This window comes from Callorhinus ursinus, unplaced genomic scaffold, assembly GCF_003265705.2.
Source record: "Callorhinus ursinus isolate GAN/ISIS: 27379988/994484 unplaced genomic scaffold, GSC_fseal_2.0 scaffold68, whole genome shotgun sequence".
NCBI classification, from domain to species: domain Eukaryota; kingdom Metazoa; phylum Chordata; class Mammalia; order Carnivora; family Otariidae; genus Callorhinus; species Callorhinus ursinus.
Window position 1 is genome coordinate 1,890,556 of NW_027397130.1, and position 12,407 is coordinate 1,902,962.

The 12,407-nt window shown below is 54.5% G+C and overlaps 1 protein-coding gene across 3 annotated transcripts in view; it reads right to left on the reverse strand.

Moving 5' to 3' along the window:
- RPTOR (regulatory associated protein of MTOR complex 1) overlaps positions 1 to 12,407 on the reverse strand; it is a 341,577-nt gene that overhangs the window by 61,553 nt on the left and 267,617 nt on the right. For 2 of the 3 annotated variants that reach the window (XM_073885974.1, XM_025859593.2), the window contains exons 14-17: positions 4,821 to 4,895; positions 1,647 to 1,712; positions 1,147 to 1,338; positions 747 to 887 (exon numbers count right to left, since the gene is read on the reverse strand). In XM_073885974.1, the coding sequence (XP_073742075.1) occupies positions 747 to 887; positions 1,147 to 1,338; positions 1,647 to 1,712; positions 4,821 to 4,895 (474 nt within the window). The remainder of the gene's footprint in view (positions 1 to 746; positions 888 to 1,146; positions 1,339 to 1,646; positions 1,713 to 4,820; positions 4,896 to 12,407) is intronic. The other variant, XM_025859594.2, reaches the window with a different exon arrangement.

Genomic DNA, 12,407 nt, shown 5'->3' on the forward strand with positions numbered 1-12,407 from the left:
TGACATGGATGTGCCCAGATTGCATCCCTCCCAGGAAAACCAGTGGGGTCCAAATGAGCCAGTGGCCCCAGGCCATGCCCAGCCTCCCTCTCCCTGCTGCGGTGGTCTCAGCCCCCAGCTGCTCGGTGCCGTGTGAACGCGTGCCACCCTCGGGAAAACCACCTCTGCTGCACGGGCAGCCTTCCAAGTTCACCAGTAAACCACGCGGGTCCCCAGTGGTGCCTCTCCCGGGGGAGAAGCGGGCATCTAGCTGTGCCGGGCCAACTTCCCACAGAGGCGTGAGGCCTTGGACGGAAATCCATGGTATTTCTACATCTAAACAGACAAGTACAAGTTTTCAACTTTAGAAAAAGTGTTCCGTTGAACCGCTGACAAACACGGGGGCGGGGAGGGGAGTACACTACACAAACCTTTCCGTCTGTCTGTGGGTGTCTACTGCTCTTTTGAGTCTCCGGGATGTGTGTATGTGTTGCTCCCAGGCAGGAAGGAGCCTATTCTACAAGCTGCCGGGAGGCGCAGCCCTGTTAAATGCCTTTAAATGAAGCAAACACACGAGTATCTGGTGAAGAAACGCATTTTGTAGAGAGTTAAACAAACATTTCAAGGTCTGCTCTCTAAAGGGTGCGCGCCAGTGAGAGATGAGGGCTGGCGGCTGCGGTCAGGGCTGCTGGTGCAGACCCCAGGGCACCGTGTGAGACCGGCCGCCGGGCGCTCTGCTGCTGCCTGAGGACCTGGGGGCCACGCACCTTGCGGACCACGGGGCTCCCATCGTTGATCAGCTGGGCCAGCATCATGGCCACGTTGTGGTCGATGGTGGTCGAGTGGTCGGTCCTCTCTGCAGAGTTGCCCACAAACGTGCCAAGGGCGAAGACTGCCGCGCAGCGCACCTGCAAGATGGGCCAGGTCACGGTCAGGCCACAGGGGGCGGCTGGGGTCTGACCCTGAGTGGTACCACCTGTCCTGATAGGGCAGCAGGGTGCAGGGAGGCAGCAAAGCACCAAACCAGGCGTCGCATGAGCCACCAGGAAGTGAGGGACCCGGGGGCCAGGCGGTGTGGCGGCATGGTCTCTGGCCCTCTCCAGATTGCTGTGGGCTGGCCAGCCGGTGGGCACCCTGGCCTCAACACACTGGCAGTGGCGGGCTCACCTCAGGGATGGGGTCAGAGAGGAGGCTGCAGAGTTTCTCGTGCGCACTGTCCCTCACGCCACACCACCTCGCCGAGTCAAAGTTCTGCCAGATGCGTCCCAGGCAGATGGCCACCCACTGGCGCAGCAGCGGGTGGGGATCATTGAGCTGCTCCAGGCAGATGGCGATCAAGTTTCCCTGGAGGCAGGCTTCCTGTGAGAAAGCAGACAACAGCCGGCGGTCACCCCCAAGCCGGGGCAGGGGAGGGGTGCTGGCGGGGGTCACAGCCCCGTTGCTTATTGCTCAGGGAAACGCCCACATTGCAACTTACGTTCAGTTTTCCTCATTCCAGATCCCACCAATTTCAACGTACCTGCAAACGGCGGGCTACACAAAGGCCCCTGCCCCGCGCCCCAGGGTGCCCCCTTCTGAGGGAGACTGTCCCACAGACATTGAGCCGGAAGAGGGCAGCTGGGGCCAGGCCTCCGCAGCGGAGGGGGCGGGGCGGCCGTGGCACTCACCTGTCCGGTGTTGTAGCTGTTCACAATCACGGCGAGGATGAAGGCCGTCATGGTCCGGTGTTCAGCCTGGAAAACAGAAGTCAGCCTGGTTTTGCTCTCTCCCCGTGGTGGAAACCCAAACTTCCCCAAGCACAACACAGCTATCCTTTCTGAACCTTTGCGATGAGCCTGGTGTGTGGACACGAGAGTCAGCTCTGCTGTCTTTGGCCTGGAGCCTACAGACAAGAAAAGCCCTTTGAAGAGGGTCTGGGGGCTTTGGGCTCGGAGCTGCCGGGCACAGGCTGTTCCCCGAGCCGCGAATGCCGCAGGAGGGGACACGTCTGCTGCGGCCCCGCGTGAGCAGGGGGCCATCCCGCTGGTGGGAAGCGCCCGACTGCTCACCCCTCACCCCTGCCCAAGCCTGTGGAAGCACGCTGCCCTTGCCGAGCGTGCTGGCGGGAAACGCGTGGATCCTGCATCCTCAGTTCCCGGCTTTCTCCTTCCTCGTCTCCTGTCGTGTGGGTCGGTCTTCATCCTGCCCTTCCCTCGTGGCCCTCCTGAGGGGGGTACCAGTAAGCCTACTTTAATGGTTCCGTGGGGCCTGATGTTTTTAATGTGCACCTTGAGCAGAGTCTGAAACGGATCCTTCTCGCCCTCACCCTCAGATTCGTCAAGGCCACTACAGTGCCGATCCCAGCCTTCCTCCTCCAGCCTTAACCCCTCAAGTTCATGCCGGCTGTTGTCTGTCTGCACAGCCAGGGCGTACTTAGCCAACACGTCTGCCGACTCCTTAGTCTTGTGCTGCTGCCTGCGATCCTGTGGGCTCAATCTCCGTGCGAAGCACGGTCTTCATAAGGGTCAGTGCTGGGGGCCCGAATGTGGTGGGCTCTGAGTCTCTGACCACGTGTCCCGAACGGTACGTGAGGGGGTGGAGGGCGGTGCTGGGGTGACAGTCCGTTTCCTCTAGTACCAGCGTCCGTCACCCGCTGAAGCTGTCCACTCCTGTGCAAAGGCCCTCTTCTCGTTCTGGCTACTTTTGAGGTTTTCCCTTTTGCTCTGAGATGTTCTACTTCCATCAGGATGCGTCTTTGTGTGGATCTGTTTGTATTCAGCCTTTGCAAGATTCACCGTGCTTTTTAAAACTGAAACTCATTCCTTTCTTCCTATCAGGAAAATTCTCAGCTGTGGGTGCTCTCAGGTCCTGCTTTTCCTCACCGTCCTGATGGAGCACTCTGGCCTGGGGCTGGGAGCAGCGGGACCCCTCCTCACAGGCCTCTGAGCCCCCTTCACACCTTTGTTTGCTCCATCCTGGGTGACTTCTCCACGAATTCTCACTCATGGTGCTGGTCTGTGGTTCACTTCATCCACGCAGCGTTGAACGGCAGTGGCTACGTCTTCTGTTACAGGTTCTCCCCCCTCAAATCTGCCTATTTACCAAGAGAATCCAGTTGGTCATTTTTTTTTTTTAAAGATTTATCTGACAGAGAGAGACACGGCGAGAGAGGGAACACAAGCAGGGGGAGTGGGAGAGGGAGAAGCAGGCTTCCTGCCGAGCAGGGAGCCCAATGCGGGGCTCGATCCCAGGACCCTGGGACCATGACCTGAGCCGAAGGCAGACGCTTAACCAAATGAGCCACCCAGGCATCCCTCTAGTTGGTCATTTTTGAGGATGAGTAAAAAGGAAAGAACAGATCATTTTCTTCTAACAGGGACTAAAGTACTTCTGAGGAAACAATACAACGGTGTATTTCTGGACGTAACTAAATTGTTTCATTCAATCGTCTCACACACACTTACCCATATGGATTTTACAGTCTTTGTCAGAGAGCTCTATTACTTTCAGTTCTCGGGGCTGATTTCCTATTTGCCAACTCTGCTGGCTCTCCTCCCCGCTGGTTCGCCCGCCTACGGCTGAGGCTCTCAGGCTCTGGGCTGTGCAAGTGTGTGGCGGGAGGTTCTGCTTTTGCTTCCAGGCCCCTGGGGAGCCAGGCTGGTGTCCCGGCCAGGACGTGGACACCCAGGAGCCATGTTCCCGAGCCCTTCCCGCAGGTGGGGTGGGGCGCACCTCACAGGCTCCTGGCTTTCAGCAGGGGTCTGTTCTTGTGCTGCTGCCGCTCAGGCGCCATCCTGGGCGTGGATGTGGGTCTGCTGGGCGGGGAGCCCCAGGGTCAGCATTCCCTTCCCGCTGTGGCTCTCCTCAGACTTCTTGCTTCAGCTTTTGGCATTTGGCAACCGTCTCTTTCGAATTTCACTATGGGCTCAAACATCAATGTGTTTGCAGCTGAAGCAGGGCCCACCCGTGCCGGCTTGGCTCGCCGCTGAGCCACGATCACCAGTGCAGGGTCCTTCTCCATTTGGTCGATGGTACTCTTGCTCACCAGAAAAAAGGGAAGCAACTGTCTCCAAGCCTCTTGTGAAGTGTCAACTTTTGCTGCCTAGGATGACGCTCCCTTATTGCACTTAGGTTAAAACATGTGGGTACTATTTGCCTTTTATGTAACAATCCTGTTTTTAATGTCTTCTGGTTTTTCTTCAGTAATCGGCATTTAGTTTAGAACACCAGGACTGTGAAAATGAGCTCTTACGCCTTAAATATGCTGGCAAAACTCAGTTATATCAAGGAGCGACTCAGGATGTCTGTTTTGTTCTCTCTGCCATGCTAGGAGCTGCAGGGAGGGAACCTAGGGATTAATTACAACATATTTGTACGAGTCGCTGTAAATGCTGTTCATAAATTACTATTGTTGAAGCATTTTAATAAAAGAAAAAAATTTGAAACTTAAAGGTTCACTCTCTTCTTTCCTCCCCCCACTTCCTGATTCATAAGGCACATCGGCAACCTGTCATGTTCCAGAACCTTCACTAGGCATGTGAGCTGTCGTATCACAGACGTGCAAGCGCTCATTAATCTGATTCCGTGGACAGGATGTGAGAGAGAGTGGATTCTACTCTATTGCAAACACATGCCAGGGAGACAGATGAATGTAAACAACCAAACTAACCTGCTCAGACACAGAAAGGAAACAGCTCTGAAATCAGGTGCTCTAAGGCAAAGGCACACCGCTTGCCCACACCCTGACGTGGCCCTCCGCCCGCAGGGAGCCCCTCGCCACAGGAACCCCAGAGCGTGACATGTGAGCAGAGACAAGCGACACAGATCTGAGACTGTCCAAGGAGAAGAGAGGGTCCTCTTACTGGCATGTAAGGGTCTGCCAAGACCGACAGGAAGTATTTGTGACCGTTGTCCTTCACCAGGTCAGCTTGGCACGACTGGGGAGAGAAAGAGACAGGGAGAAACCGTGAGTGCAGCTACCTGGAAGGGCTCCCTGCTTCCTGGGATGTGTGAATAATGAAGGTGCAGTGAATGTCTCATGCCTTCGTGATTTCCTCAAGTCCAGTGTTCGTGTGGAAGAACAGCCAGAATGGCCGCTTGCAGACACACCCTCCTCGGCTGTGGGAGAAGGGCCGGCACCTCACATGTGCTCAGGAGTACAGCAGCTCCAAGACATTCCCTGGACACCTCCGGTACCTGCCGGGAGGGGCCGCCCCTTCATCTCTGTGGCCCAAGCCCAGACCCTCCCTTCCCACGTTCCCTTCCTCCTGTCCTCCGAGGTGGGATGCACCCAACACTCGAAACCCTCCCTGGTTTCTGCAGACCCCAGCCCCTGCCGAAGCTTTCCTTAGGATTTTGCTTAGACTTATGAAAGCCTGGAAAAGGATAATCAGTGTGAGTAAAATCGTTGTGAGCCATTTGTGCCACACGTTTCAACAGTGCTTCCCGGAGTAGAGGTCCAACTCCTTACCCCAAAGGCAGAGCCCTGAGGTGGGAAGCATAAGTGAACTGTCAGGTGTGCAGCTCTTCCCAACTCTCCAGGCTGTGCTGCACCTGCACGCATCTGGACACACCTGTACGCACCAGCACACACCTGCATGCATCTGGACACACGTGCACGTCCTGCATTCACCAGCACACACTGGCACGCACCTGCATGCATGTGGACACAAATGCACGCCCTGCACACACCCACACGCACCTGGACACACCTGCACGCCCTGCACAAACCCACACGCACACACCTACACACACTGGCACGCGCCAGCACACACCTGCACGCACCTGGACACACGTGCACGCCCTGCATGCACCAGCACACACCGGCATGTACCTGCACACCCTGCACACATCTGGACACACCTGCACGCCCTGCACGCACCAGCACACACTTGCACGCACCTGGACAAACCTGCACGCCCTACATGCACCAGTACACACCGGCACGCACCAGCACACACCTGCACGCACCTGACACACCTGCACACACCGGCACGCACCTGCACACCCTGCATGCACCAGCACACACTGGCACGCACCTGGACACACCTGCACGCCCTGCGTGCACCAGCACACACTGGCATGCACCTGCACGCCCTGAATGCACCATTACACACTGGCACGCACCTGCACACACCTGCACGCACCTGCACGCCCTGCATGCACCAGCACACACTGGCACGCACCTGCACAGCTCTTGGTTCATGAGCTCAGCATACGCTCAAGGACCTGCTGGTACCAGGCACCAGCTCAGTTCTGGACACAGAGACATGACCCACACCCTGCTCACGGTTTCTGGAGGAAACAACTGTGTGCACGTGATGGCATGGCGAGGAGACCCTGGGGATGTGGGGGCTCAGGGAAAGGAGGGGGGTGCCTACTCTGAGGGACAGCTGGGATTTTCTGCAGAGTCGGGATGGAGGGGAAGGCAAGCCTATCCTGCGGGATGTGGGATGCAGATGGCACAAGGCTTCGGATGCTGCATGGAGGCCCCGAGGAGGCCTGCAGGGGCTGGAACCTGGGAGGGTCAAGGCAGTGGGTCTGCAGGACTGCAGCGGAGGATGAACCGGACCGGAAGGGGGCGGCGCGTGCAGCAAGGGCAGAGGGGATGGGGATGACCCTGGAGACGGGAGACGGAGACTGTTCTCGCAGGATCGGGGTGGCGGGGTGGCCCAACTGCTTGGCAAGGTCACTAAAGAGCTGGGGTGCCGGTCACAGGCCCTCAGAGAAGGAGGAGTTCTATTTGGGGGCCAATGTGTTTGGGGCGCCTCTGAGACACAAGCAGAGCCATCAGGAGGAATTTCCACGTACACACTCCAAAGAGCAGAGCAGGATCCAAGACAACCTTCTAGATCAGAAGTCACACTCATGTTGGGTGGGAACCCAAGGGCACAGGGCGGGAGGAGGGTGCTGTGGACCACGGAGGACGGGGCCCTGGAGGACGGGGAACAGGTGCCCAGGGCTAAGGAGTGGGAATCCTGGAGAAGGGAGCCTGGCTTGGAGGCGGTGGCTGTGTTACCAGAAGCCCTGATGTCACACCAGGCTGGCGGGTTTGGGGGCATTTTGAAAGTGCTGGTTCTTCAAGGGGCTCAGATGATCATGCCCTGGACACTCAGGGTTCAGGTATGCTGCATAGTGCCGAGAGGAAGGTTTCTGTTTGCACAGAGCACAGGAAAAGGCAGAACTGGAAGCAAGGAGCTAGGTCTCGCGCCAGGCTGCCCCTCTTGCTAGCTGTTGGGACCCCAGTGTAGAGCTCTGTGCTCAACTCGTGGGGTTGAAGGTAAACACATAGCATACGCAAGAGCATCTGAGAGCGACCCGCATCCTGGACGCTCTTCTTCTTGGAGGGAGTGACCCTTGGAACACGGGCATGATGTTACACGGGCTTCTGGACTAACGTCCAGAAAAACTGGTTAGTAGCATTTGGGATAGCATGTCCACGGAGACAATGAATTTCACCTGCTCCCACCAGAGGACAAAGGCCATTAAAGAAGAAGTGAGCGTCCAACAACCAAGGGAGAAGGGCTGCATGCTCCCTCTCCATGGGCGTGGGGCTGTCTCTTGCGCGCAGCCCCCTCCCAACTCTGCAGGCAGAGCCTCCCCCCACCCCGCCCCGACCTCCTCCACACGGCCTGCTTCTTGGGGGCGCTGATAATTCGGTGTTTCTTCCTCGCACCAGTAAACCAATAGGGCGGCCACCGACCCTGCTGTGTAAGTGGGAGCTAACCAGGGTGGGGCACTGGTGGCTGGTCAGGAAGCATGGGTGCTGGGGACTCAGGTGAGCAGGCTGATTCCCGAAGAGCCAGGAAGCCAATTAAGCGCGAGTTTCCAAGTAATCCCGTGGGGACGCCCTGCTCTGAGCTCAGGCGGTGACAGAATATCTAAGAAGGTAGCAACACGATGTCCTCTCTGTAGAGATGCCGTCCAAAGGGGACTGGGAGGGAGCAGCGCCGACGCCCTTGGGAACACCGGCCCGGTGCCCGATTCTGAGAACAAAGGCCCCTTCTTAAACCAGAGGTTTGACAAGTCAGATCAAGGCCTACACATTTACAGTGAAGCCCTCCAGTGCGCCTCAGCAAAGAGTAACTCGGTGCCACTAATTCACGCCCCACTCATTCTGACCCGAGGCGTGTGCGTCAGGGTGCCCTCAAGTGTGGAGCCTCCTCTGATGAGGGGGTCACGCACCATCTCTTCGCGGGTCTGCCTGCCCTTTTCAGGCCTCAGCCGGACTCGCTTACCAATTGGCTTAGAGCTTGCTCAGACTTTCACCAACTCGGCTGTCCCACCCCTGCCCTCCGTCCACACCGCAGGCAGGGACCTGGGACACACGTACCCTGGCCAAGTGCCTCATCAGAAGGAGGGAAACACCAAGCCTTTCGACTACAAAGGCACAGAAATGTAACGCACAGACACACACTTGTCACGGGCTCAGTGGAAAGCCTCGCCTGGAGCCTGGGGGGCTCTGGCAGCCAAGGAGCCTCCGAAGCAGCTGCGCCCCCCAGATCCGGCTGCAGGTGTGACATATTAAGGCTGGAGGAGAAGCAAGGGCATGGACACAAAGTGTATTTTTGTAAACACGCCACTGTCCCACCACTTGTAAAACCACCTCTGACGTGCTTTCAGTTCTTGCTACAGCTCTGGTTCTTCTCTCTCGGGATTTCAGGGAATTGTGCTTTCAGAAGGAGGGACAGGGAAGTGAGGAAGAGAAGCAGAGCAAGCAGGGGAGGAAGGGAGCACACATTTCACTGTGGCAGCAACCGAAGACGCGGTGTGCAGACAGATACCAGGACGGAGCAGAGAGCAGGAGGGATGGTTTCCTCGAGGCTGATTTACGAGGCCAGGCAGGTGCCAATAATCTGGCAAAGCGCACTTCCTTCTCCTGCATGCACACGACAGTCTGTTACGGGCGGCGGGGGGTGGAGGAGGGTGCAGGACGTCGGCAGGACCGTCCTGAGCACCAGTGGACACCGCCGCTCATGACCTGCCTGATCACGACCTGAACTCGGAGAAACTCACACACAGAACGTCAACTTCCCATCCACGTGGGTCCCAGAGTTCAGTCCTCAATGAGAGAAAAGGAAGACCCAGAGCGGGCTGCAGGGTGGCTGTTGCCAGAGTGACGGGTGCCCTCAGAGACGGCGGGACAGTGTCGGGATGTGCACACACCGTTTTAGCAACAGTGCGAGGTCATGAAACCAGCAGTGCCTGAGAAAACAAGACCAGGGCAGGATTTCTGCTTACTGGTCACAAGAGCTCACAGCCCCTCACAAATTCTGCAGCACGTTCACTGGCGCGTTCACGTCCCTCTGCACGCCTGAGGCCCTGGCGCGACGGACTAAGAAGATACTTAAATATACAGGACGCCTGGCCAGCGAAGTCTGAGAAGCCCATGACCCTTCATCTCAGGGTCATGAGTTCAAGCCCCACGTTGGGTGCAGAGATGACTTAAAACAATAAATGAACATAAAAAAATATTCTCCAATCAGATGCTCTTGTGTCAAAGGTAAACTTCGGAATGAAAACACACCATGAATGTTGTAAATGACCAGGATCAATGGGAAAATCACTGGCACATATGGATGCTTTTATACCTTCAAACTACTTTTTCACACGTTCCAAAATTTGTAAATATATTTAAAAGTTCAAAAATCAAAATGCTACAGAAAGGCACAGATGGAGAAGGCGGCGTCGCCCCTCCGTCCCTGCAGGGGCTGCAGAGTCGGCATGATTATACCTAAATATGGCAAAGTGACATCTGGTTATAAAATGAAAACAAACGTTAAATAAAGTGCAAGTGAAAGTCCCCCTTCACCACTACTGTAAGTGCTTTGTTAGTTTCTTATTGATTCTCCAGATGTTTCTTTATGCAAACCTAAGAAATAGGAACACAGAGACTGAGCCATCCTTTTCTTAAATGAGAGGAATGCTCCCTCTGTGTCAGGCAACCTTGCCATGTGCAGCGCAGCCTCTCTTCACAGTGAACGTGCAGCAGTCTGTCAGGAGGAGAGTATGGCTTGTCCAGACCCACACGGGCAAAGCTGTAAATTCCTGCAAGCAACACGGCCCCATCACAGGACAAATGCATTTGCCGTCTCGATACCTTGTGCCCCAGCAGCACAGTCTGCTGGAAGACACCCGAGTGCTTGCCCATCTGAGAACGAAAATCCATATTCAGTGACGCCCTACTGCACACGTCCCTTATCATGGAAAGGACCGAGCATCTCCCCTACGTGTAAATAAGGGCCATTTATATTTCTCTTTCTGGGAACTGATAGTTCATGTTCATCTTCTGGCCATTCCTCTGCGGGACAGTCAGTGTCGTTTTTGATTTCTTGGAGCTCCCTACATATTATGAAGGCTGGTCTTTCACCCGGGAGAGGAGTTTTAAATACCACCTCCCCAATTCTTTAAGACTTTGCTCATGTTTTTTTTTTTAACCCCCCATGCAAATGTTTTTTGCTATGCAGCCATATCTATTAATTTTCAAAGACATCTAGACTTTGAGTTATGGTTAAAAAGGATTTCATCACTCTAAGGCTAAAATAGAATTTACCTGGGGAGCCCCTGGGTGGCTCAGTTGTTAAGCGTCTGCCTTCGGCTCAGGTCATGATCCCAGGGTCCTGGGATTGAGCCCCGCATCGGGGTCCCTGCTTGGCAGGAAGCCTGCTTCTCCCTCTCCCACTCCCCCTGCTTGTGTTCCCTCTCTCTGTCTCTCTGTCAAGATAAATAAATAAAATCTTTAAAAAAAAATTAGAATTTACCTGGGTTTTCTTTCAGTGCTTTCATGGTTTCATTCTTTATATTTAAATAATCTTTTTAAAGTCAGTTCTGGGGGCACCTGGGTAGCTCCATCAGTTAAGTGTCTGCCTTCAGCTCGGGTCATGATTCTGGGGTCCTGGGATTGAGCCCTGCATTGGGCTCCCTGCTCCTGGGATTGAGTCCTGCATCAGGCTCCCTGCTCCGTGGAGAGCCTGTTTCTCTCTCTCCCTCTGCTGCTCCCCCTGCTTGTGCTCTCTCCCTGTCAAATAAATACGATCTTTAAAAAAATAAAAAAGAAAGTCAATTCTGGTGTTTGGGATGCACAGGTGGACAGCTAGCTACCCTAACACCAGAAATTCAGGAGCCCGTCATCCCTACTGAGGGGATCTGAGCTGCAGACTCAACCCTGCACAACGCCCTGTGTACACTGAGGTCCGTCTCTGTTGTGTCCATTTGTCAGCCTGTCTGTCCATGATCCAGCCCCACAACACTCTTTAGTACCGACTCTTAGTCGTAAGTTTTGAAATCTGGTAGGGTTAGTTCCTTGCCATTTTCCTTCCTATTCAGTCTCCCTGGTGATTCCTATTTATTTCTCCATAGGAAGTATAGAGCATGTCTGTCTAGTTCCAGAAAAGAGGGAGGGAAAGAGCCTGCTGGTAGTTTTATTGGAATTGTATTAAAGTTTAAATTAATTTAGGGAACACTGACATACTGCCGATGACAAATCCTTCTGTAAATAAACGGCGTACGTTTTTATTTGTTCGGGTGGATTTCTGGAATGCTTTACAGTTTTCTTCTCAGAGGGTTTTCATGTCTTAGGTCAGGTTTATGCCCAGATTTAGGGTTCTCTTGTAACAGGTGCACGTGTCTTCACTGGCTGTTCCTGTGATTTCTGTATCTGAATCTTGAGTCCCCCTTCCTCGTAACACCTCTCATTAGCAGCCTGGTACTGACTCCACTGGGATTTCCAGGCGTATCAAGTGCCAACTGTAGTGGTTTGCTTCTACCTTTCTAGTTTTTGTGCCTTTTATTTCGGCCTCTGACTGTGTTAGCAGAGAGTGAAGGTGACTTCTCATTCTGCTTGCCTGTTGCTCTTAGTGTCTCCCTGCTAAGTTCGATGCTGGCTTCTGGGCTTAAATGTTAGTAGAGTAGCTAATGACATGCTCGTATTGTGCGGTTTTCTTCCTTCATGAGAAGATGGACGTCGGCCTTCTTCTACTGATCAATATTACCGTAACGGCTCGGCTTCTCGGGGCTGACTTGGAACCAACCCCCCACCCCGGGAGGAGCCCGTTGGGCAGTGCGGTGCTGTCCCTACTGTTTCCATGCTCTTCTGGGTTATTTCCAAAAACAAGTATGGATATAATGTGGTTTGCTTTTTTTGTGTGATCTCTTTCCATTTTCTTTGTGTGTGGTGACATACATACAACACAAAATCTACCACCTTATCGATACGTAAAGCATACAGCTTGGTGGCATTAAGTACGTTCATGCACTTGTGCATTTTAGGTTCTCACATCAACGTTACTGCAGCTCCATAAACACAACGGCAACGTCTGCCTTCAGTCCACCGCTCCGGAGGGGTTAGACGCTGCTGGGGTTCTCCACCCTAGGGAGCAACTGGACATGGCGGGTCCTTCCCAACGCCTTTCCCTGTTCCTTCTAGGGAAACCGGTGTGTTTGAGCCTTCT